The sequence below is a fragment of the Pelmatolapia mariae genome, linkage group LG13, assembly GCF_036321145.2.
Source record: "Pelmatolapia mariae isolate MD_Pm_ZW linkage group LG13, Pm_UMD_F_2, whole genome shotgun sequence".
Taxonomy (NCBI): domain Eukaryota; kingdom Metazoa; phylum Chordata; class Actinopteri; order Cichliformes; family Cichlidae; genus Pelmatolapia; species Pelmatolapia mariae.
Window position 1 is genome coordinate 6449565 of NC_086238.1, and position 25826 is coordinate 6475390.

Consider the following 25826-nt stretch of genomic DNA (forward strand, 5'->3'; position numbering starts at 1 on the left):
GACAGAGGGAGGTACAGTATCTGGGGTACCATTTGGGAGGCGGGCAGGTGTATCAACATATGGATAAAACGACTCGTATCGCATCCTGCCTGCATCTCAAGACCAAAAAACAGGTGAGGCGGTTCTTGGGGCCGGTTTATCTACTTTACCACGCCCGGTTTTGTGTCCAGCTTCACAGACCTGACCAGCCCCTTGACTGATCTCACCCAAAAGGGTGTTCCAGATTTGGAGCAGCGCCAGGCAGCATTCTTGCAGGTAAAGAATTCTTGCTCTACACTCCTAACTTTTCCCTCCCTGGGCTGGGGCTGGGGGCAGCTTTGTCCCAGGAGATAAGGGGGGATTGACCGCCCTGTTCTATACATCAGCAAGATTTGTCAGAGCGGGAGGCCAGGTACAGTACAGTGGAAAAAGAGTGAGCTGTTGACTCTCTTCGCTATTACCTCCTGGACCGCCATTTCAGCCTCTGTTCGGATCACGCCCGGCTACAGTGGCTCCATTGCATGAAGGATGCCAACGTCTAGATCACCCGGTGGTATCTGGCTCTCCAGCCTTTTGTTCAAGGTGGTCCGTAGTCATGGCTGACTTCCTCTCTCACTTGCAAAGTGTGGTATCAGAGGAGGCTGACCAGAACAGCTGATGACCATTGTCTAATCATGCCTTCCCTATCTGAGTAGGACGCCAGGACCTGACAGGGGAGCTGTGTGTGGTTTGCAGAGCACAGGGACGCAGCTGGAAAGCTGCACAGATATGTGGGATACACTGTAAATAAATACCTAACAACATGCAACACTGTGTGCGTGGGTCCTTTATCCTGTCACACACATTATCCCAAATTTATTAAAAATCAGGTTGTATGCAATCATGCAGAGCAACAGAACTTGTCACCATATGTTGCAGTTCTGTTCCATTCCTGCAGATGTAACTGGTAAAGCTGCGTGCTAGCTGTGCTGTTTGCATATTTTATACAGAATTATGCAATTATATAGGCCAGATCTAAAATTAATCAATACAGCTGCATACTCTGTATGGAAGACATGTCATGTGATGACTGCTAGTCCTTTTTTTAAAGCCCGAAATATCTATTGATATTTCAGATGTTTCTTGTTTAAGTTAGCGATTTAAATTTATGTGCCTGTGTTCATTTATTTCTGCTCACTGTTAAAACATTTTTTAGATCTCTTCACATGTCACTGTTGGTTGTATGCACAAAGCCTCTGAGACTTCTAGCAAAACCAAACAGTGCATTCAGATCACAAAAACAGCCAGTGTTAATGAAAACATTTTTAAGCAAAAGTTATATTATAGTAATACTGTACCCAATATGCCTACCACAAGATCTACCACATCACCACCACAAGATCTCTCACCACTTTACCCTCCCAACTCTGAAATTACTGTCAGTCATGCTCTTCCTCCACATTTTTACCTGTCATTGACCACTCCTTATACACACTATTCCTCTTCTGCCATTCAGAATATGTTTCAACCTTTGCAAAGTTGCACTCTTTGCCCGAAGAGAGTCTGAGTCAATAAATGGGAGAAGAGAAGAGAAGAGAAGAGAAGAGAAGAGAAGAGAAGAGAAGAGAAGAGAAGAGAAAACTCACCTGAAAAAACACTGGGAATCTTGGTTAGAAAACTTTTCACTGTTCTGATGGGGATGCCATTTTTCTCATCCTGCATGCGTGCTATTACTTCCTCCATCTGCACAAGACAGGGACAGTGGAAGAGAAGGGAGAGTGAGTACTTTCCGTGAACTTGTATTAGTAAGTGGAGGTTGTGTGTGTGCAAGAGAGAAAGAGGTACAACAGATACAAACATGTTTCTGTGTGGTTCAGCCACGTCTCCAGGGGACAGAGAGTGAGGCGAGAAAGTTAGTGACTAACCATCACAGCTGTCAGATTTCTGCCTCTCCTTTGACAAATCTCTCTGATGTGTGTCATTTGTCACATAAAAGCACCAGTAAGCTTCACTTATTGGATTCTGCAGTCTCTATTGAATTTTGGAGTTCTAGCAGTGAATTTTTGTCATTATTATCCATTGCATTATATTTATGTACTCAAACCACCACATACATGAACTTGGCAGAACAGAGACAAACATTAGAAATAGTATCAGTACTGTAAAATACATTGTATTGTCTTCGGCATTAACATTAAGTTAAAATCAGACCCAAAACCCGTACTAAGAAATGACAAAAACAGGTATACAGCCACATACTGGCACACATGCAAACACACAAACATTTGCACACATGGCAAAGATCGAAATGCACTGGGAGTTGTCTCGAGGGCCTGGCAGGGCAACACAAGGCAGACATGTTTCCAAGAACACCCAGAAGGGAGCAAAGCAGAGCAGAGCATAGTGCTGACACGTCACCACAATCGGATGCCAAGCTACCTCCCTAAACACTTCCCTCAGTGTAAAAATATACACATGGAAAATATGTACGTAGAAATCAACACATTTTATTTGGTCCACACACCACACAAACCTCAGTTGTAGTGATTCTCTCAAGGTTTGTCCACTTTAACATAGACATAACTCTACTATTTAATAATGGCATTATTTGTAAAATGTATGAATAGTGTGATTGCATTAAAAAGCTGCCACTTTTTTCAACCTCTCTAGACTAGCATGACATGGATGACTGCAAACCTATATTGTAACTATATCGCAGTAATACTGCATACAGGAAGATATGCAGCGTACATGACTTGCACGTTTTTTACCGATAATGTTTTAGATTTTAATTAAGAATGTAGCATTTTAATAAATGATGGACTTAATTTTTTATAAAAAGTTTATTTTAATCAAGCAGCAGACTTCCAAGCTGAACATTGAAGCCAGAAGCACCAAAAACTGCTGATTTTCTAGTCATTGAGCCAATAGTCATAGACTCCTGTTAAAATATCCAACTTTACAGGATCAAAATGCATGATTTCAGCATGTTAAAAAAAATGCTTTCACATTTATAGGTCATGAAATTCATTAGTCATTAAATTGCACCTCTTCAATATGTGTGTGCTCTATGTGTCTAATTTAGTGGATTATCTGATTAATATTATGGCTTGTTTTGTTGTACAGGCTGTCCAAGATGTTTGTTTAGAATTAAACAATTAAACTAGAATTAAATTCTAGTATCATCTTAGCCCAGTAGTTAGCACTAACTGGCCAATAAGTGTGTCTTTGCAAAAGCACCCCTTTTTGGTTTATGAATATGGTTCACTTCTGGCTCCAAAAAACAAAAATCTGCATGGAGGCATCAAAAAAGCTAAAACGCTACTGTTAAATGCATGTTTTATACTGCTGTAATTCTTACCTTTGTCTTTTTTGCTTCTAACTTACCCGCCCACACAGGCACAGGTAGTGAAAACACCAGTTGTTTATGCATATCCTATAAGATGAAGTTGTCCTTCTCAGTGGATATGAAGGAGTACCTTAAGTTAAATATATTTTGCTGCTATTGTCTTTTTCCCAAAAACTATGCTGCAAGTGAAAGCTCCAAAGTGCTATGTTTCGTACAGGTGTTTCACGGTAATTTTATTTTCAGTGGGTTTTTTTGTATTCAAGCAAATCTAACTTTGTGTTTGGTGTTTTGACATGACAATAACTGTGTGCTACACTGAAGGGTTGTGTTGTTCTTGCGGGTCTGACTTCATCGCTCATCTCCTTCAATTTAATTTCCTCTCCATCTTTTATATAACACACATACAGTATGACTTATCAGCTCAGCTCAAGAGGGAAAGTCAACACAATATGAATAAATCCAACTGCATTTCGTATAGATGTGGGTTTTGTTTAGGTGAAAATGAATTTCATGGCCATATCAGTAAGAAAGAAACTGTTTTGATTATGTACAATGTTAACGACTTTTTGTTTGACAGTTCATGAGCCAGCTGTGAATGTATAATTATATGATAAAGACCCATTGCTAAAATTCTGAAGATGAAAATGATCAAAATTACTGATTACAAGCGAACTGAGAATGATAGAGCACATGCAAATATTAAAGAGCTGACAGATTAGTCTGGACCTAGACACCTAGAAATGGAAATAAAAATAAAAACGGGAGTGAAATGCATATTTCTGTCTGTTTTGTTAATCTCTTGCTCCCACAGTACTATGTGAATTACCTGTAGCACTAAAATACAGTTCTAAACACATCTTTCATCTCTCACACATTAACAAGATCTTAGCTTAAAAAAAAAGCTCTACCTAAACTGCTTCTGGCAATCCTCCTTGAATTTCTGTTGTTTGTCGTTGGATTTTATTTATTCTCACATGTGAATAATGTCTGGGACACCAGACGAGTTTGTATAAATAGCAATGTTACACCAATTGCATGCCGATCTTCTCCCCTAAAGGAGTCCACAGTCCAATAACCCACAATCTAATCTGAGATATAATATTTTATTTTAATGGTCAATGCTGCAATCAGTAACTTTCACTACTTGTATTCCTCTTTCATGTAAGTAAAACAGCAACCTCCTTGTGGCTAAGAAAAATTGGAGACTTTATTGAATTTATTTTTAACATTCAGAGACTAGAACAGTCAGAACACCTACAGCCTCTTGGTGACCACTTTCAATCGCCAGGCAATTACAGGGTTTCCTCTGGAAACAGCAACTACGTCACTACTTGTCACTACATCACTATTTGTGTAGTAATTACACAATAGCAACTATGTCAGTATTTCTGTCAAATCTAGGAGCTTGTGGCTGGACTATGAATGCAAACAAACTGCGATAGATTTACAATTTTCACAATTTTATCAATAAATTTATAAACAGTTCATTTTTTATTATGACAAATATATTTCATGTAACTGCTATCTTGACCCCATTCGGTCATAAACTAATAGCGGACTGACTCCATGTTACATCGAGATGTCGCCGCCTTGATGCAACAAATTCGCTTTGAAGACAGCAACTGACTGCGAGTGGTTACAGACTTGCTCCCTGTCTCCAAAGCAACCATTTCAAAGGCAAGAAGATTGCAAGTATATTGCACATGGTTGCAATAATTTTGGTCATGTCTAGTGGGACTGTAGAATAACAAAATGCTCAATGTCGTTCTCTGTGCTTTTAAGTAGATTTTAAGTAGATTTGGTACAACGTTCAGGCTTGATTTGGAAAATCTTTCTAAATTAATCCAAAATGCATTTAGTTCATCCCTTTGGAACAATTGTACTTTACAGTGGCAACCTGTCTCAGTCTACCTTTCTCTGAGAGTTGGATGGTACTGTGAGCCACAGAGCAAACAAGGACAACAGCAACATTGATCAATACTTCACACACTCTCCCTCCTATCTCTGCAAACCGCCTACACATGGTAAAATGCCACCAGCGTGAATATTCAGGATCTAAAGCTCTTGGAGTCGGGATGCTCTCAGGCTTCATGTTGCGAGGAAGAGACGAAAGTCGTTTCCACAAGAGGGAAGGAGAGGGAGCAAGAGCCTCTCTATCTCTCTCTTTCTCTGTCCCCCACCCATCCACCCACCCAGAGCTGTCTGACTGTGTCTCTGCAGCCTCTTAACAGATAAGAGTGAGTGTTTTGGCTGCACAGTGTGAATCATTGAATAATGATGGCACAGGACTCAGTACGTATGAAGTGACTAACAAAAGCTCCGGATATAAGCACATACTGAGCTTCAGCACAGGGCTTCAAGCACTTCAAAGACTATCACGGAGGGTACTCAGGGTGCAATCAGAATGTTTTGAAGCACCATTTTCAGCAAAAAATATTTCAAACTGGGTTTGTAAATCAATGCTGCCCTCTTAGATTTCTTTTAGCCACTCTTAAATGCAGCAAGCCCACTTATGAGATGGGCTATTCCTAAGAATAGCAAGTAAATAAAAGAATCATTGATTAAAAAGGTTATATAGTAAGCACATCAGCAAGGTGTCCATTAAGCTATGTTATTGAATGTCTTAAGAAATTTTTAAAAAGCTGTTTTGCTGTCGTGATGGGGAATGTTCACCGTTCATTTATAGAAACAGCAACTGTGATTCGGTCTTTTACAACAAGGTTTATTAAGTGAACCTTGGAATTCTTACCTACATGTAACTGTAAAACAGTTTGGTCTAGGTGTTTTGAACCGTTTTACAGTTCAGTGACTGGATGCATTTTGGAGTGATGAGGTACCCCTGTGGGAATTAACAAACATGGCTTGAAAATTGCTGTCAGCAACTATCATCTTAACATTCGAAGCAAATTTTCCAAATATGAGTCACAGTTCACTCATTTTTGGATTATTGTACAACCTATAGGCTGCAGAAAGTGGTTTCACACTTTAACACATGATTGCTATTCATCTAGAGGTTGACCTAGATTTAAACCTCTGCACTCAATGAACTTATTTTTGAGACATTCTTAATGGGAACATTATTACCTACGTAAACTTTACATTAAACAATAAAATTACTAGCTTCCTAGCTGTGCTGCTGAGGACATTAAAACCACTTATATTCTTCTTTTTCTCCTCTTGGTCTTGCTGTCCCTGTTGTGATCGGTGACTCTTGCTGCACCAGATGCACGAGGTGAATAGTATTATCTTGACAGTGTTATCTGAGGACAAGGAACGATTTCTCTGAAGTACATCACTTTCACATCATGAGAGGTTGCATTCGTACACACTGCACAGGCATTCTCATCATTACATGTCACACAGCGCACACAACAATTATCAATCATATTGCAAGACCATATGCTCACAGAGAATTCAGAGATATGCACAACAGACATTATTAAAGCTTATGAACACAGAAGTTGGGGATTATTTTATTTTAAGCGCAGCATCAAAACAGGTGGATTACCCAGTCAGAGTCTGGCTGCCTAAGGCGGCAGGAGAGCAGACTGAAATGAACCTGTGGCTATATAGCATGACAGGTCTACTAGATAAAACAATCTCTGCAGTTGGTTGATCTCATTTCCTTCTGAACTGAAGTCCTTGGATCCATGAATGAGGCAGAACCTGTGGTGGAGGCTCAGAGATAACAGTTCTATTTTTTCCCTCCACAAGCAGCAGTAGTTTACAAAAACTCCAACATGTAACAATACAATAGGTCCAAGGTCAAAAGGCATCATTTTAATGATTTTATCACTTGGAACCAAAACGCTCACATTCACATTTTCTTTCCTTTTATTTATTTATTTAGATTTTTTTTAAATGAGCTCACTATTACACAAAAAAAAACCTCTCAAAGTTGTCAACAGAAACGGATCAACTCTCCTGGACAGGTTGATGCATTTATACACTGAATGAATGTACAAATCCCATGTGGAGGATAAGAACATACAGGCAGTGTGCTGTAAACAGTTTCTCAAAGACAAGTGAAACTTTTTTAAGATTACAAAAAATAGCAATGGGAAGCATCAACTAACAAGGACAAAACATCGTTGTGGTTCAATGCAAACAAAGTTAGTAAAAAGCTTTACACTGCAGCAGCAGCAGCACACCATTTGGGCATTCAAAATAAAATGACCCTGCAGATAGGTGAGGAAAGTTATTGAGCTGGTGCTGCCAAGGTTGCTGAATAGATGCAATGAATCTTAAGTCTCTCTGAGGTTACCATATGAGTTACCACAGCAACACAGTCTGGGACCGCTATCACAAAGACAACTTTGGCGCACTGCCACCACTCATTCAGAGAGAAAGAAAGACAGAGGATGGGGGAAGAGTGCATGTGGTGGACAAAGGCGAATGCACTTTGCATGAAACATTGCAGTTATGTCTTTGTTGTTATTTGTAATTCCACAACTTTTTGGCGGTATGGTAAATTGTTGTTTCATTATTGCTTACAAAACTGTTAATGTCATTATAAACTTATACACAACGTTCTCAGTTATTCATTCAAGGTAAATGTTTGCCCACTTACCGGCAGAGCTGTTGAGTAATATGGTGGCAACCACTGAGTTTTTGTTTTTATTTCATTTTTTGACCAACAAAACAAAACAGCTTATACTGCCTTAAAATAGAGAAAGCAAAAAATCGTCATTGTGGTTTACTCATCACTGTGTTATGAACATGTACAATAAAAACACTGCAAAGGACTGCCTAAAATGCAATACAAAAGAACAGCCATTGCATTGATACCCACTATTCACTCATAATAATGTGTGGACAGTTCAGTAAAAGCATGATCAATAAAAATATGTCCAAAATAATAGATTTTATTTATTCGGTGCACATAGGCAATTTAACATTTTTGTATTTATCAAAGCAGAAAGGCTCGGGAATTGTCTCGCTAATATGCAGAATTCAATATTTGTTCACTAGCATTGCAGTGTTACTACACATCATCAATGAATAATTATGCTTAAGAAAAGAGACCACAGAAATGATTGATATTTTTTTCGCTAACTGTCTAAATGGAGTAATTATTCTAGCACTATGTGCCACCCACAGAGAAAAAGATCACATCGATCATCAAACACTTAGGGTTATAAAGTGGAAAAGCCCTAATATGTAATCCAAGAAAAACAGGGAGACACCCCAACAAAACTAAATTCTCTGCACTGGTAACAGATGGTCATGTTGGGTTTGCTTTGCTCACTCTAATCTTGCATAAAGCAGCCTGATTTGAATTTCATTCAGTTTTAAATATTTTCTCAGCCCTTGTCTTAGGTTTCTTTCTAATGCCTATTTTACATTTTTATTTTCCCTTGCCTATCTTTCTTTATTCAGTCATCCCTTCAATTTTCATAGGCGTGTTGATGGGAGATTTCACATGGAGCATGAACAACAGTCTGTTTCACAGCAGGCCAAGATCACATAGCATGAGGAACAGATGCCCAGGTGAGAACACTGCCTGGAGTGAAGGCAATTAATCTGAGCTGAAGGTATATTTCTGTTCTCTGTAAGGCAGATTCTGCAAATCACTGATTAGTCATTTAACAACATCTGGAGTTTGGTGCTTGATAAGCTTTGCTTTCGGTTGCATTCATCAATACAGCTCTGTCTCTGTGTACACAATCAGGCTCCATTGAGCCATCAGTCATATGTGAGCATCTGTTTCCTCAAATGTCCCTTCACTCCTTCCCACTTTCGAATGTTTTCTAGTGCTGAACATTTGTTTCCTCTGCCTTCTTTATTCTTCGCTGTGTATTATCGGCAATAAAATCAGCAGAACACACAATGCAGAGAAGTGGAGGATGCAAAGTTCAGAGCAAAATTCATTGCCATTTGCTGTTGCAGTGTTTATGAGATGAAATGAGAATTATTCCTGCTCGGTTTCTGTTGTCACTTCTAATATTAATGTGTATCAAAATGTGCCATTTGGTGGTGTACAGCTTTGTCCATTTTTTTCCATTATGAGAACCGTGATAAGAAAAACCTCGGGCCATTGTGAAAGCTCGTCTTTACAGCGGCAGTATTATCATGAGCAGTGTTGGGAAGGTTACTTTTAAAATGTATTCCATTACAGAATACCGAATACATGCCCCAAAATGTATTCTGTAACGTATTCCGTTACATTACTCAATGAGAGTAACGTATTCTGAATACTTTGGATTACTTAATATATTATCATGCTGTTTACAACTACGTGAATGTACTATTGCTGTGATTTATTACTGTTACTGAAGGTCCGCGGCTCCGAACCGTAGTAAAGGGACCTCTGACTAATACGGCGGGTTCCTTGTCGGGCTCGTAGCTAAAACTAGCTTTACTTTGTTGTCTGGGTCAACTTTGCTTGCGAGAGACAGAGAGAGACGTTAAAAGGCTGCTCCAACGGAACTTATTGTTTCGGAGGAAAACACGAACACAGTGTACAGTCGAGTATTAATAGCGTACTTACAACTGGGCTCGTCAGGTACTCTTCTTGGCTGCAGTGGTTATTATTATATTTACATGCTTCCAGCTCCCGTTTTTGCTCCGTGACAGCTCGGACTTTTCCTTTCTCTCCCTCCCTCGCTCACAGACACATAACGTGTATGGCAGTCCATTCTCGCTGCAGCACGGACTACACTGCCCATGAGGCTACATTCTTTAGGGCCATGCCTGTAGCATTCTGCCTATTAGCTTAGCACAACAACAACAACAAAAAAGCGCTCTCTCACCCAGGAAACACGCAGAGAGAGAGAGAGAGCGTCACCCTGTAACCATGGCAACCGTAACGCTGCCGCCTGGAACAACAGAGCGTAGCTGTCAAACAAACCCAAACAGTCCTGACCCGCGACAATATGAAACAGGAAAGTACCGCCGTGTAATCCATTTATTTCAACAAAGTAACTGTATTCTAAATACCACCTTTTTAAACGGTAACTGTAACGGAATACAGTTACTCATATTTTGTATTCTAAATACGTAACGGCGGTACATGTATTCCGTTACTCCCCAACACTGACCATGAGCAAGCCCTGGTCGACAGTGACGCACAGACAGCTTTCTTAAAACATACTTTGATTTGTTTCCGTGTTTACAAATGGTTGTTGTACACAAAGATTTCACCTGAGTATTGAAATGCTCCTTGGGGTGTGACAGAGAGCCTTTTAACGGCTTGATCTGATTTAGTTTGATTTGCTAATGGATGAAAGTGAGACTGTTGTTTGCAAGCAAACAAGCAGATCTTTGATTCCCTATGTGGTGTTATCGACTTAAGGCTACCTGAGTGGCGTGTTGTGATGGCTTCTGTGTGCTTAAATATAGTACCTTTTTCTGTTCTGAGCACTAGTAGTAAGCCAAATTTTGTTTAAAAGGATAACACTGTGAATAATTCATTAAGACTCAGTGGATTGAACTAAATCAAATCACTTGAATTCTGCATTGTGCCATGCTTAAATGTGCCCTGCAGAGTGATCTTGTAAATAAACAAAAGGTTTGCATGAAAGTGTTGCCCACCAAAATGTGTGCATGTGTTTGGGTACTTAAAGTTTAATAAGTGTGTTGAACTCTGCAGGTCCATATTTACTATATAGGTTTTGTTTGTTTTTTTTACTATTGTTTACAAGGTTACTAGCTAGCTGCCTTCCTCTTCTGTGTCTTTGCAGGTGCATTGTTGTATGCAAGTATGTTACCACCACCTGCACATCAGCATAAGCATGTGAAACCACAGGCAGGACGTCCCTGTTCGCAGAAGCACATTTGAATACGCAGTAACAGAAAAGGTCAAAACTAAAGAAACTTTAATGCAGAGTCAACTTTTCTAATGTTTCTCTCTAATGTTATATTTGCGTATCAATTAAAAATAACTGTGAAGAATTTCATTTACACTGATAATGTTGCTTTGGGTAATGAAAAGTGAAAAAAGAAAAGCCAACAGTTTAAAATAAATGAAAAATGAAAGCTAGGATAAAAGGTATTTTCTGATTTTCTTTTTTTTTTTCCTCACAACCACCCAAGTGTTGAATTATGCCATGAAGTGGGAGTGAATTGAATTGTCAATTACAGAAGTTTACAGATAATGGGTGACACAGACACCCACTATGCGACACAGGGAGGTGAGCGAAGGGAGGGGGCGTTCTGGCACGATCCAGCCATTTGACATGCATCAGACAGTGCATAAATCCTGCTTTAATCCGTTCAAGGAGTGACTGCAAGTCCACTTTGTATGATTCATTTCATGTTCTAAATGACAAACAGCTTCTCACCAAACCTTCGAGTTTGTTTTAAAATAGCTTAAATCACTTTTTTCTTGACAAGACTGGAAGACATGCAAAAAGAAAATAGCATGTTTTGAGACCACTTTAGTCTCACACCCACAACTTAAGCAATCAAGCCATTATTATTTATATGTCTTGCCATCATCATGACATCTATACACAATGCTTAACATGTGAAGGGTGTACTACAATTCAATTTTAGTAGAGCCTTTTTCTTATAGTTGGCTTCCAAAACTCCAATAAAAGGTGCTTTTGGGGTGTCATTTCATTCTTTTTACTCACAAAATGAACAAGTGTTGCTTACATCATGCATCCATTTGCTTATCCACCTAGGGTGGCAGGCGGCTGGAGCACATCTCAGCATTAGATGACAGGTAGGGGTACTCCCAGGACAGGCTGCCAGTCCAAAGTCAGGCTCACACACAGAGACAAACAAACACTCATGCTGACATCCACACCTACAGCTAATTTAGAATCACCAATTAACCTAACACGTCTTTGAAGTGTGGGAGGAAACTGGAGCAACTGGAGAGAACTCATGCAGGCACAGGAAGAAAATGCCACCGCCAAGAACCCACGTCCCAAAGCACTCGACCCAAGGGAAACACTGTAGGATACTCAGAAACCAACTTCAGTAGATATTCCCAGGTTTAAATAACATCACAGTAAGTGGTGCTTTCCTCTAATCAGGTGCAGGAGGTCTTTGAGTGAAAGAGAGAATTGCGAATCGCATGGAGTAGGCTATACCCTTTTTGACATTTGTCAAGTTAATCTATCCATGACCTTGCCAGTCCACACTGAGCAAAGTAAAAGTATGGATAATTTTAAAAAGTAATAATATGAATAATTATGGAAGGTTAAGAAATTTGGTTTACCTGTTAAAGTTACCATTCCATGAAACTAAAGTAGCACAGGCATTTTGTTTTTAATAAAAGCATGACCATTTGCAGTACACCGTCTATATCATCAAATCTATTTAATGTACTACTTCTCCACTCTTTCCTTCCTTACTGGAAGTGTAAAACTCATAGCCAAAGCATTCCTATACAGCAACAGAAGCACCCGTTTCTGTTTTGTCATCTGGTTTGATGGACAGATGGTATTATCAAGATTTAATTTTGAATGCTTTCCAGATGGTTGCCAGCTGATACTTGCATTCATAATTCCCTTCTGCAAAGTATTTTCATTTACTTGTTTACAAGTCATGGCCTCTTTCCTTCCCAAAAATTGTCTCTTGCATATGGCTATAGAAAGATCTTTAGTATTTTCCTTGACTCCTCAACATCTCCCTCCCGAAGGGACGACCATCTACTAGAGACAAAGAGATGCACATTGAATGACGGATAAGAGACAAGCAGCCAGTGATGCCTTTCTTCCTTTGACATTGCTACACTTAATGCAGTCCTTTGGCCGCCAGCAGGGTTTCTGCCATCTTATGCTTTATGCAACCAGAGCACATGTTTAGAATAAGGTAAAATTCCAGAAAGACCACAATATATACTTAGGTTTCAGGGCACACTAAAGTTCTACATCATGACTTTTTCAAAATGAAATATACATTTTTAATTTTACCATTGCTGTAACTGATGCTTGAAGGATGTGACTGTTGTTGATTTTAAGGTTGTTAGCTTAAAATCAAATAATTCAGAAGTTATTACAGTATCTAAGCATAAAACCATACAAGGAACTTTACCAATATTTCTAATGATGTGTTATTATTATAACTGTCCCTACTTATCTGTCACAGTTAAATAAACATATTTATATTAAAGGAGTTCAAATCAGTATAAACATCAGACGATTATCAGCTGTGCAGCTCAGTGTTTTAGCATTACTACCTGCAAATTTGCTGTTTTTGGCTAATATCCTTCATTTAGACATCAGTATACTTCTAAACTGAGAAAGTTGGGAAGTTATGCTACAGTACTTTCACTAATTGTCCATTAAAATAACATTTAATGCAATAAAAAGCTACAAAGTGATTCCCTGTATCTTGTTTTTTGCTGTAGTAGTGAATAAAGTTACACTGGCAGCCACCGTAGTAATTATAGCAACATGCTAATTTTAGCATTAGTGGTAGTATTGATTTTGTTGTAAGCTGGCGTAACATCTCGGTCAGTAAGTGGCGACCTTACTATAAAACAGCTTGCACTTTTATTTGCTCATAAGCGACAAACTTAAGCTTCAGCATTTTTCCAGTAGAATTGACCCCAGGGTTACACACCAGTGCAGTATTACTTCAGTTTTTACTGTAGTTAAGGTTTTCCTTAATCTCATCACTGTTATGCGTTGCTTTTGAGTTATTAGCTCAACCATCTTTACTTTTCTGTACTATTCAGTTGACTCAGTTTTCTTTCTGTTTGTCTCTGAATCTACTACAACACGGTGTTCCTGGATGGTGGTGGGATAGTGTTCGGGGCAAGGCCTCGCTCTCTCTCTCTAACTCGCACTCTTACTGTCTCTCTCTCACTCTCATCTTCTTAGTGGGCGGGCAGTGGGCGCGATGACTAAGCCAAGGTTAGGCATGTGCTAGAACATAATCCACTGAAACCCAATATCCCTCCTGCCCACCTACCATGATTTCATCACTTAAACAGCAACTGTGTGCTATCATAAATTAGCAGATAAATGAAGAAGAAAACTGCATTACTTTCAGATGGACTGTGCAAAAGTTTTCCAAGACTAAAGCATTACTGATCAGCCTAACACAATTACATATGCAAAGCTATGTTTTGGTAAAATAATAACAATAGCTTTTAAATTGGTTTACAATAGGTTTTACTAGACGTTGCTGTGATTCCAGCACTTCTTTGTGGTAAGAAATTAGCAATTCTTGGCAATAAGAAAATTCATACTTAGGTGCATTAAAAAATCTTGCTTTCAATTTTGACGATTAAACAGGACAGTCTGGCCATGAGAATTTGGTAGAGTTAAATAAAATCACCCCTTCTTCATCAAGGAAAGCCATTAACAGGGTCCACTTAAGGAGTCTGAGCTCCAGGGATCATGTTTAGACTAAACAGAAGGACAAGGGGAAAAAAAGAGGAAAGGGATGAGAGAAAAACAGAGAAAGGGAAACAGGAAGGGAGGCTGGGTATGGAAACAGAACTGCGCTGGGAATAGAAAAGAAGGGAGGATGCTTTCTATTTTTAGGTCTAGATAACATGAGAGAGAAGAGGCATCACCCCCTCTCCCTCTATCCCCTCATTTCCCACATTCCTCCTTGGCACGTGCAACAGACACTCAGGACGGCTCTATGTGCCTCGAATACCAATAAGAGAGAAGCAGCTGGATACTGGCAGGCTGACATTCTTCTGCCTTCTCCTGTCTGCAGAACAGAGACAAGACAAGGGCTGGGTGTCTGACAGGACACACACATCCACACTTCAGAGGACACACCAGTCAGGATAGGCAATAAACCAATAAGGGCAGACTGTTTGACGCAAGCGACACTTGAACTATTAAGCAATGAAGATTGTAGATGATAGGCTTTGTTGAGGATTTCAAACTGAAGACAGAAATTTGTGGAGTATTTCAAACTGTCATCAGGTACAAACCATTAGTGTGGTGACAGGCAGAAAGATATAAGCTATGCGACCTAAAAGAATCCAAAGAAATCAAAGAATCAAAATGAGGTACCATTAAAACTTTACCACTGCTAGGTAATGTATGAGAATTGGCGTTGATGTAGTCAGGTTTTCAGATAAGTGCACGAAAAGGGATGCTGCAAACAAGAACACAGAAAAAAATACCTCAGTTGATACATTCATGTAGGACAGCTGCCTTAATGCCAAACCTTGTCACCCACACCCTGACATATCCTCTCACTTGTTCCAATACCAGCTTATTCATGTACACACTAGGCTCCATTGGCACAGGCTAAGGCAAGCTAAAAATCAACAAATCAAGTCAGTCCAGTGCAAGGAACAGTTCCCTTGATATCCAAATGCATTGTTAAATCTGACCTTGTCTTTTTTCCTTCTGCTTACAGTTATAATTAAAAAAAATTCTCTTTTGTCCAGCACAGACATTGTTATGTCAATATCCAAACACTGATTTACAGACTGTGTGAAAAAGAGAAAATATGATATAAACTGTGTTCTGTTATCAGTAAAGGAGAAAAGATGCTGTTATTGCTGCTTTTATCAAGAAAAAGTAGCAATAACAGCATAAAATAGATCTTTTTAAAATACATGTGACCGCCAGTGCTACCTACCAGCCTCCTAGTAATCACACCTATGGTATCAGTTAAAAAGTCCTACATCGTCTTGTTTTCAAGTTATCACATTCACAAGATTTTCAGAAAACTTAACCTCTGACCTTAACATCAAGGTCACTGAGATTCAAATTCATTCACGATTTTAGTAAATTCATCTATGGTGTGAATTTGAAAATCCTAGATGACTTCCTTCTTGAGTTATCACATTCACAAGATTTTTAGAAAATGTGACCTCTGACCTTGACCTTGAGATTAAGGTCACTAGGATTCAAACGAGTTAGAGTTTTTTAGTAGCTGTTCTTATGGTATCAATTTCAAACTCTTCCATTGCCTTATTCACGGCTTGTCATCAACATGTACATGATAACGTGGTCCAATGTGTGGTGAGTGTGAAGGAGAGCGAGAGAAAGCCTGAGATAAAGGCCAGTCCAAATCATTAATTGAATCAAGCAATCTGACTGGTTATTAGCTGTGACATAATAACCATACACATCTAAATCTAATTCCTTTACAACCGTGGTCTCAAGTGGGGACCTGAAAAGATCTGGAGCTAATATTCTAGAGGTTTGCAAAATATATTGCCATTAGTCAATGCATATGTACAAAATAAGCATAATGCATCTATTATTACTTTCAAGTTATTAGTGGGTGAACAGAAATCCATGTTATTGTGAGACGTCAATTTGTTATGAAATCACTCACTTCTGTTGGGGGCAAATAACAGTTCTGCATCATAAGATTATGACAGGGCTTTGGTGAATAGTTATTGTTGTTAAGTGTAAATAATCTTCACTTATATTGACTTAACTGCTTTTGTGTAGCTAGTAAATTGTTTGCTTAACATGTAAATTAGTTTGTTACCACATGGTGCATATAAAATTACACGTTTAACCTAAAGACTGAAAGATGACATGCAGAGATGCATAAAATAAAAGCTGACGCACATAAAAAAGCTGAATGAAAAACATTAAATGCACTGTCTTCTTTTAAAGAAAAATCAAATAAGCTACTAAATTACATGGCAATCGCCTTGCTCCATGTGCAGGCAGTCAGCAGGATTTCTTTATAAAAACACTGATTTCTGAATATATGTTAAAAAGAAAAACAGCGTGAATTGAGCTGAATTGCTGTTATATTTAGGTGCATTGTATGGCCCTTAGCTGCCATGAACTTTACAATTACATAACTGTATGGACTGATTTTCAGCTAAATGTAATCCAGTAAAACACAAGTTATAATATTTACTACAGAAATGTAGCAGAGTTTTAACTAAAATGAAACTGAAAATAAAAGTATGCTAGTCATGCTCCTGAAAAAAATGTACTCAGTTGCTTCTATTGTCCCCCTTTTATTCATGTACTCACAAAAGGAAAGGATTTTGGTGAAAAATGCAGCTGATACACAAACAGCACTGCAGGCTTTCATGGACTGAGCAGGACTCTAAAAGTGTATGAATGTTTTGCCCGTACACGTGGACTGGCAAAGGCACCGAAAAGCAAACATACACACACATACAAACTCATGTCCTGTCACTTTGCGCTGGACACATTGTTGAAGTGCTCGAGATAATAGCATTTGACAGACTGCTGGTGTGGTTGTCATGGGGATCTGATCTGAACAGCCACTAGCTACCACAGCAGAAACAAAACAGAGGGCAGGAGAAAGCACATCAATTCCCAGAGCATTGTCCAGGAATGTCATCTCAATTAGCAGATGAGACACTGTTAGGGGTCAGTGTCTAAGAATCAAATTATTAAAATGATGATGATCCAGATAGGAATGCCTAATGGAAGAAATTGGGTGTTGGTCATATAATGTGTGGAAAGAACAAAGTGTAGCATTGTTTTAGAAGCGGTGTGAACCTGTGCTTTAACCCAGACGCTATCAGCACAGTAGCAGGCACTATTTGACAACTAAACACAGGTAGATCAGTGAGGGTAAACCTGAATTTAATGAAAACATCATTATTTTTTGCTCAAAATTAAATGTCATCCATTAAATAGTTATTAAGAAATTTCACTGAGTACGTGGTAGATCTTCAGACCACCACTGACAACCAGAAATTCATTCTGCTTGGCTAAAATAGCTAAAATAAAAGGTAAATTGAAATGTGCACATTCATATGCATTTCAATCGCCAGCACTCTTAGAATTTCTTAGATTATTATTGTTTACATTACTGTTATTAGAAAATATGTTGTTATTACAAAATTAATAGGGGCAATTTTCTTGCATGTAGATTGTAATTTACCGCCTAATATTTTGTAGTTGGATAATTACTTGAAGTGCACCTACAAGTCTTAGAATTTGATGAAATATGTCAGAATGTATGGCCAGTAAGCTAAGTTTATTAAACCCCACATATATTTGCTTGAACTACATAATGCTGGGAAAGCTGAGGACTGAGCAAAGTATTGGTGTGTCACATGATGGCAGTTATGATATGTTGGCTATAAGGTAAAAGTTTAAAATCCACACCACAGATGCAAATCATTAGTTGGCTTCTTTTTACAGAAATGTAAAAAAACCCAAAAAAACAGCAGCAGCTTGAGTCAAGATGGCGCCGGAGCTTTGTAGACTAGGCTGTGCTGTGGATAACTGTGCCTGCTAAGCTGAACTAATGGTGTGGCGCTGGGAGCCTCACTAGGTTGCAGGTGGAAGCTTCTCAGCGTGCAACAACCTGCGAGCTTAGGGAGTGTGTGTATCTGATGAGCTCAGATGTGCGCAGCTTTAAACTAAGGTGTGTTTTTGTCTGTTAGGCGAATTAAAATGTATGTCTCAAATATATGACAATGTACCCTTTGGAACAATTGCTGCTTGACTTTTATTATTGGATTTGCGCACTGGCACTCAGTCATAGCAAGCTAATCACTGAGACATGACCGCTTCTGGGAGAACGACTCCTTATTGTTGAGAGGGGCACCAAGCTGCAGGGGGACAATCAGACCGGCACTCTCAGTTACAGTTCCAGTCAATTTGGATGAAAATGCCACATCCAATGGTTGTTTGTTTAGAGAGAGTTCCCAATAAAGCTATGAGTCACGAGTGAATCACTTCACACAGGAGGAGCGATGACTGTGCTCCACCAGGATCTAAATACATTTCTCTCTTTTTCTCTTTGTGAGGATAAAAGCTGACTGGATTGGCTTGGGCTCTGACTAGGGTTCAGATGACTTCAAAGAGAGGCGAGGGATGTAAGAGAAGGGGACAGAGAGGCAGAGGTGGAGGGATGTTTTACGTGCGGTGCTGTCGGTGGACAAGGGGTGAGAGTGCACATGTGTGTCAGGGACCGTATGAGAAAGACAAAGATAGAAACTTAGTTTGAAATGGTGGAGTATATGAGAAACATCAAAGACCTGAATCTGAACAAAAGAGGGCATGAGAGTGGGAGGGGAGACAGAAGGGGGAGATGGGAATGAAAGAAACAGAAATGAGAGGGCAAAGTGTGAACACCAGAGCCAGAGACAGTGATGGAAACTGGGATAAAAAAAAAAAAAAGTTGGGACTGAGAGAAATGTTTTCACAAGTTTACACAGACAGAGAAGACAGAGAAAGTGCAAGAATATTTTTGAAGACCGCCTTCACTTTTACTTCAAGCTGCCAAAATACACAGTAGAGAAGTAAGGTAATACAGAAAATATGTTCTTACTTCTGTTTACTTTTTAACTCTCTTGATGAGCAAATATGATTTTTGCTTTGGCAATGATTCGAGGCTGCTATTATATATATACTGTTTGAAAATAGCATTCCTCACATGATTTTATTGTGTTTCTGCTGAATACTTTAGTGGGTGATTTGGGACACAATGACATTTACAAAAAAAGCAGCTAAGAGTAATTAGTTGATGGTGTTCTGGTTCAAGTATCACATAATAAATATGATGTCCAGAAAAATGATAAAGTCCCAAAACTATATCCAAATCACAAAAAATAAACTAGCATATTATAAAATAACCACTCTGTGTTATCTGTCGTATAAAACAACAGGAAATAAAGAAAATGCTGTAGCCCTGCCCTTAATCGGTTGATAATGAATCATCAAGTATTGTACACTAAATGCATCTTGCAGTTAAGAGATTTTAGAGCAAAATATATAACCAGCTTTTATACATCAGAGATGCAATGTGGGAATTTATACATAGTAGACGGTGAGTGGGAAGGAGTGAGCCTTCAGCAGAAACAACCGGTGAGTGCGTTAGAAGTAGAGACTGCATGGAAACCGTTTACAGATGGTGTTTGTAGCGATGGAGGGTCGAGAGAGGAGGGGCACAGATACAAACAAGAAGAAAGGACGGACATGCAGAGGTTTCAGATGGACAGACAGACACACTGTGACTGTAGAGAAATCAAAGAATTCAGAAGTCAGCTTCATTGTTTTGTCCTACATTTTAGCCCTCTGTTTTTATTTTCTCTCTGGCCCCATTAAACCCATCACACCAGAGATGGCTGTGAATTAATTTACAACTCTGGGGCACTCCTGTAATCTGTATCTAAATGTTGAGCTGGAATTAAATGACGAGACAGAAGCACTGCCTGAGTCAACCTCTATCTTAATGCCCAGGCTTCCTTGGACCATTATATAACCCTAACAGACAGGCCTAAAGACTCCAGCTGTGGCAGACGTATACAGAGAGGACCGCTTAGAGCAAGATGGGCCTAAGTTTCTGCTCACTGATCTTTGCAGCGCTTTAAAAACCATCACCTTGCATCAAATTAAATGTTAGGTAGCAAATACAGCTTTGTGATTGCAATAATATCTTTTTTAGTTCATATGTGATAGCTATTCATGCTAGCAGCCTTTCTCTACAGTGCCAAAAAGTCTGATTTGGATGGTTTAAGGGTGTAAGAAATATAGACCTTTGATATTGGACACCCAGGAACATTCTGTCCCCTCAGCCAGGTCACCTACAACAAAAGCAAAAGTTTCTTTGTTGCCAAAGTAAAATGAGAAGATTGATTTTCTGGAAAAGACTGGCTTTCTTTAGCTGAGATTGTAAAGATTGTAAAAATCTAACATCCTCACTCTAAATCCTGCCAGAAAAGTGATTTTGTGTATTTCACACAGTGTATCCAGTGTCATTTTTTTTTACTGACATTTTTGTGCCTTTGGTGTTTTGTTTATTAGAACAGGCAAGTACAAAGCTTAAACCCAGTATAACTTTATATTGCAAAGCAATTTCATGGTTTCAAAAAAGCCTTAGTTTGTAGCTTTGACTAAAACAAAGTATGTCGTTCAAGAGGCATCACACGCTACTTTTTAACTCTAAATGATATGACATTGATACAATTCATAAATATCATCATTTCATGCTTTGAAATGACTCATTATGAGCCTCACAAAGCCACTGCTGACACAGAGTCAAATATTTCATTACATTTACATTAAATATTTATATGAAAAAAAATCTCCATGTCCACTAATCACAATTAGGCACCAGCCTGAAAATGGAAACTCTTCATGAGTTTACATTGCTTATTTTTCAATTTTGCCACAATGGTGTGAATTTGTGCTAACAACAGCTATGGAAGCACCACTGAACTTAAATCTTTTCCTCCAGAGCCTTGTATAATTTGGCTCAGCAATGGTTCCAAATGGTACAATGGTCCTTCAGCTCATTTGGCCTCTCTCTTACACTTACATTGCCTCTGAGCTCTGGTTGTGGGCAATACTGGGGCTGGAGCCAACAGCTTGAACTCATAAGGCTTGGGACCATCATGGTCTCTACCAGATTAATGTCTGCTTCAGGGGATTCTGGAGGGTGGGAAAGTCCAGCACCTCGAGAGTCCTCTGTTGTAGAGGTGCCTATGTGATTCTGTGTCACTCTCTGTTTGAGCCCGGGGATGTTATCAAACAGCTTCTGCCTCACAAATCTATCCATCCTTCCTCAATTCTTTCCTATTCCTCTCTGCCATTTGTTCTTTTCAAGCCTTTTCAGGGTTTTTCAATATTATCAACATTATTATAGGGACCAGTTTAATAACTAAAAATGTTGACCAGTTGCAAAGAACTTTTATGAGAACTCCTATGGCATAAGAGACAAAATACAAGCTGTGATATTGCCACCTACTATGGATATATATCCTCTGTGCGCCTTTGTGATTATTTATTACACATCTCCTTAACGAACAAAAGTTTGTTTAGGGAGAATGAACTATTCACATAATCCACCAGTTACTTCTGGTGTTTGTTGAATGTACAGTAGGAGTTTTCACCATCCACAGCAGGGCTTGTGGATTAGCTTCCTGTTGGACAATAAGATAACAAAACTACTCTACCACCAACTGTAGCATATGTCTCTAATGCCAGCACCTGTAATTACCTTTTATTTACAGACTTCAGCAAATACAGGAGAATTGATTAGTTTGATATACAAAGCCATAAATGTCAATTTTCCACCCTAAAGTGGGGGCCAAACACCCACACGTTTCCTCAACAATGTGTGGAAAAAAGAACGTGTGTTTTCAAACACAGGAAGAGAAATTGCCTGGTTGGCAAGCTGACATACGAAGAGCCCTACTTCACACACAAAGATTTCTCTCTGATCTGGCAATTATAGATCATCCCACCTCACCCCCCCCCCCCCCCCCACCCCTTCGCTCGTTCCCCGGTCTTAGTGATCTTCTGATTGCAGCCTGAGAGAGACAGGCAGTATAAGAACCCTTCAATCTAGCTCTTAAGTGAGAAAATGCTGAAAATGTATTCAGTTCCCTCTGCTTTATGACTCATGAACAATGTAGGATGGTTGGGAAATTGTATTGATAACAGGCCATGCTGATATAGGGCAGGTTTAACACATGCAGCTTAGAATGAAATTGAAAAATGCGTTCCAGGGAGGAAATGAATTTTCAGCCATCTAAACCAAATTTTAATATGTATGCCTTTGTTTGTTACCTAGCACTCTGGGTTATAATTTTGAAGAAATCAGATAGACCTGATCAAACACACCTATTATTGAAAAAAAATTCTAAATGCGTTTTACATGTAGTATTTGAAATTATCCAAAGCATCACACATACTCATCAGTCACTTTGATGGATATTATGCTCCTGATTTTGTTCCTGTTCGACACATCTGAGACACCAGTAACATAAAAACAGTGGCCAACACCTCGAGAGGGTTAATAATGGATGCAGTTCTGCATCATGTAACACTGCTCTATTACTATTGTGGTGCTGTGATGCAGAACAGAAGGATTGTCTTGTTCTTGCAAAATGATCTCTCGTATACAAGCACTTAATCAATTGACAAATCAATAGCACGCACTAATATCTTTGCCCTATTTGTCATTTCTGTTTGTTCTTTACTTCATCACCAAGGCTCACTAAGTGCAGTGCGGCATCAACGCGCTATCACAAAGTGTAAATGACAGAAATCTCTGAAGCATAAAACAGAGAAAGTGCATAAATACACTTGTAAAGAAATATTCACAATAATTTTTGATGTAACTATTATTTGACAAGAAAAGCAATTTTATCATCTGTTATAGGCTAAAGCTATTTTGGAAGTGGTCTATTAAAACAGAAAAGCATAGTTTGGTATTTGCTACATAAATGTTGATCAAAATTATAACCGTGACACATCATGTAGTATTTGGTCATGTGATATGAAACCGGTGGTATGACTCTGTTGTGTGATGATCTGAACTGTACATAAAACAGAGCGCAGATAAGCATCCGACGGATGTTCTTGTATTTTTTTAAAGGAGCCCAATATATAAGTCCCGTTACTGTGTAGCAGTAACCTTGCAAAAACCACCACGTTTTACTAAATGCTAATTACTTTTTAAGTGACACAGTCTTAACATAGGCAGAGACACAGGCAGCTGAGTATAAAATGTATCGGCTAAAGGTTAAAAAAGTGAGAGCTGCATGTGCTTAATGTTAGAAAAAAGACAGAAAAATACAGTAGAGACTTGGCGGCTCTGCACAGCAATAGAAGCCAAACTGGCTGCTGGAAGAACAATTACTGGATACCCATCGGCAGCTTAGATGTAAATAAGAGTGAGCTGGTGCCTCAGCTGTCAGATACAGCACAACAGAGACAAGATCAGGCTTCAGTATACTGCAAAACTTATGTAATATTAACCATTTATTTCATTTCACCCTTAGTTTAAATAACGAATGACTCATCATTCATTCATTATAGATAGATAGATAGATAGATAGATAGATAGATAGATAGATAGATAGATAGATAGATAGATAGATAGATAGATAGATAGATAGATAGATAGATAGATAGATCGCACATTCACAATAAACTATACTGTTTTCTGATTTCTTGCGTACCGCTCCCTTAATTAGAGATTTCACATACATAGTCACACACACATACGAAGACACAAACACACACAAAGCTCGAGCTGATGAGAGATAATGTTCCCTCCTCATACCGAGTGGCTGTGAACCAGAGCTGTTTTAGGCTCGCATAAAAAATTCAGAACTCTCTCTTAGCAACATTCGCCCTACATAAAGAATACACACATGCTCACACACACACATTTATGTCGTACACATGTGAGCAGAAATGAAAATACACATTTTGAGAAAACCCAAGAACACTTCATGATATTGGCCTCAATCGTTTTATGTTTGAGCAGCAAGACATTAAAAGGGCTATTATACGCAAGGTCCCACACATAGCATTTATTTATTATTTATTGACTCTATTGATTAAACATTTCATTGGTATTTCTGATAAACTGGGGACATTTTACTTATTAGTGTTAGCTTTACATGCAAGCAGTGGTTGTGTAAAATTTCGGGGTTGCTGTTGCCAATAAATCAGTTTATCAAAAAGCCAGCTGCACGTGTTTGTGCTTGTATTTCTGCAAGTATTTCTGTGTGCATGTTTTTCAATTTTCAGCACATCCATGCATGCATCTAAGCAAGGTGTTTAAGTGCATGTGTCCTTGAAGAAAACAGGCATCTCTGCACACATCTCCACAATGAGCAGGTCAACACCTCGGCTCAACCATCCATTTTCATTAGACGCTAATGACAGGAGTGGAGGGGCGGATGTGCCAGAGAGAAAGATTGAGAGAATAAAAAGGATATAGTTATGCTCCCTGTGGACTGACTATCAAACCACTATCTCCTGTCATCAAGCATAAAACTCCCTCTGCTCAATTACATAATCCTTCCACATCCATACACTACTAGCAACTGTCAAGCAGACGTGGCCAGTTGCTCACTATCAAGATTTTATTAAGAGTTTTTATTATGTATTTATGAGATGGATGTAGAAGAGGTCTGCGGAGGAAAATGGAGAATAAAAGAATGTTTTCCACTTGAGAATTTAGCTCATCTCAGTGTTGCCCTCTCAGTGTGGGTAGCAACACCTCTGCCAAGTCATCTCCATCTGAAAAGCATTTAGGGCGCCTGTTCATCCTGGCATTATCCGCATGTCTATACAGACAGTGCTCCTCCAGTTCCAGTTTGTGTTAAACCCACTCTAGAAACAGGACTTCGTCCTTCCTGCCTTCACCACAGTCTTTCGTTCTGCAGAGTATCTAGGTCAGTTGATGTACAAAAGCAAACTGTGACCATGTGTGCTCAAGTGGTGTGAAGTGAAGAAGCTTTATGACTAAGATATCAGTCTGGCCAAAATAAATAAATAAATAAAACAGAGTGGTCTGAAATTAGTCTTCCCTCATTATGTTGAAAAAAAAAAGAGATAATCTAAAAAACACAAAGTTTAGCTGCTGAATGTATAGTAAAAGCTCCCAAGTGAAGACACACACTAAGGTTGCTTATGTCACAGAAACATCAGAGTATAATCAAAGAAACAGATCAATATCAAGAAAACTGAAACAACATCACATGGAACTAAATAGATGGAAAGACCTCAAATCAATATTTGATGCACAAATCAGGATGTGGCTAGTTTTCCATGCATTGGCATATTGTGATACTCTGCCATGCTGAAATGAAATTTAATGACAGACTTCTTCCCCTGTCTCCACAGACTGAACTGACAAAACTAGACGCATGCACCCATCCATCTCA

At 38.9% G+C, this 25826-nt stretch overlaps 1 protein-coding gene across 2 annotated transcripts in view; it reads right to left on the reverse strand.

The window, feature by feature from the left end:
- Window positions 1–25826, reverse strand: part of rgs7a (regulator of G protein signaling 7a) — a 52945-nt gene that overhangs the window by 24624 nt on the left and 2495 nt on the right. For both annotated transcript variants that reach the window (XM_063491723.1, XM_063491722.1), the window contains exon 3: window positions 1605–1701. In XM_063491723.1, coding sequence (XP_063347793.1) covers window positions 1605–1701 — 97 coding nt within the window. The remainder of the gene's footprint in view (window positions 1–1604; window positions 1702–25826) is intronic.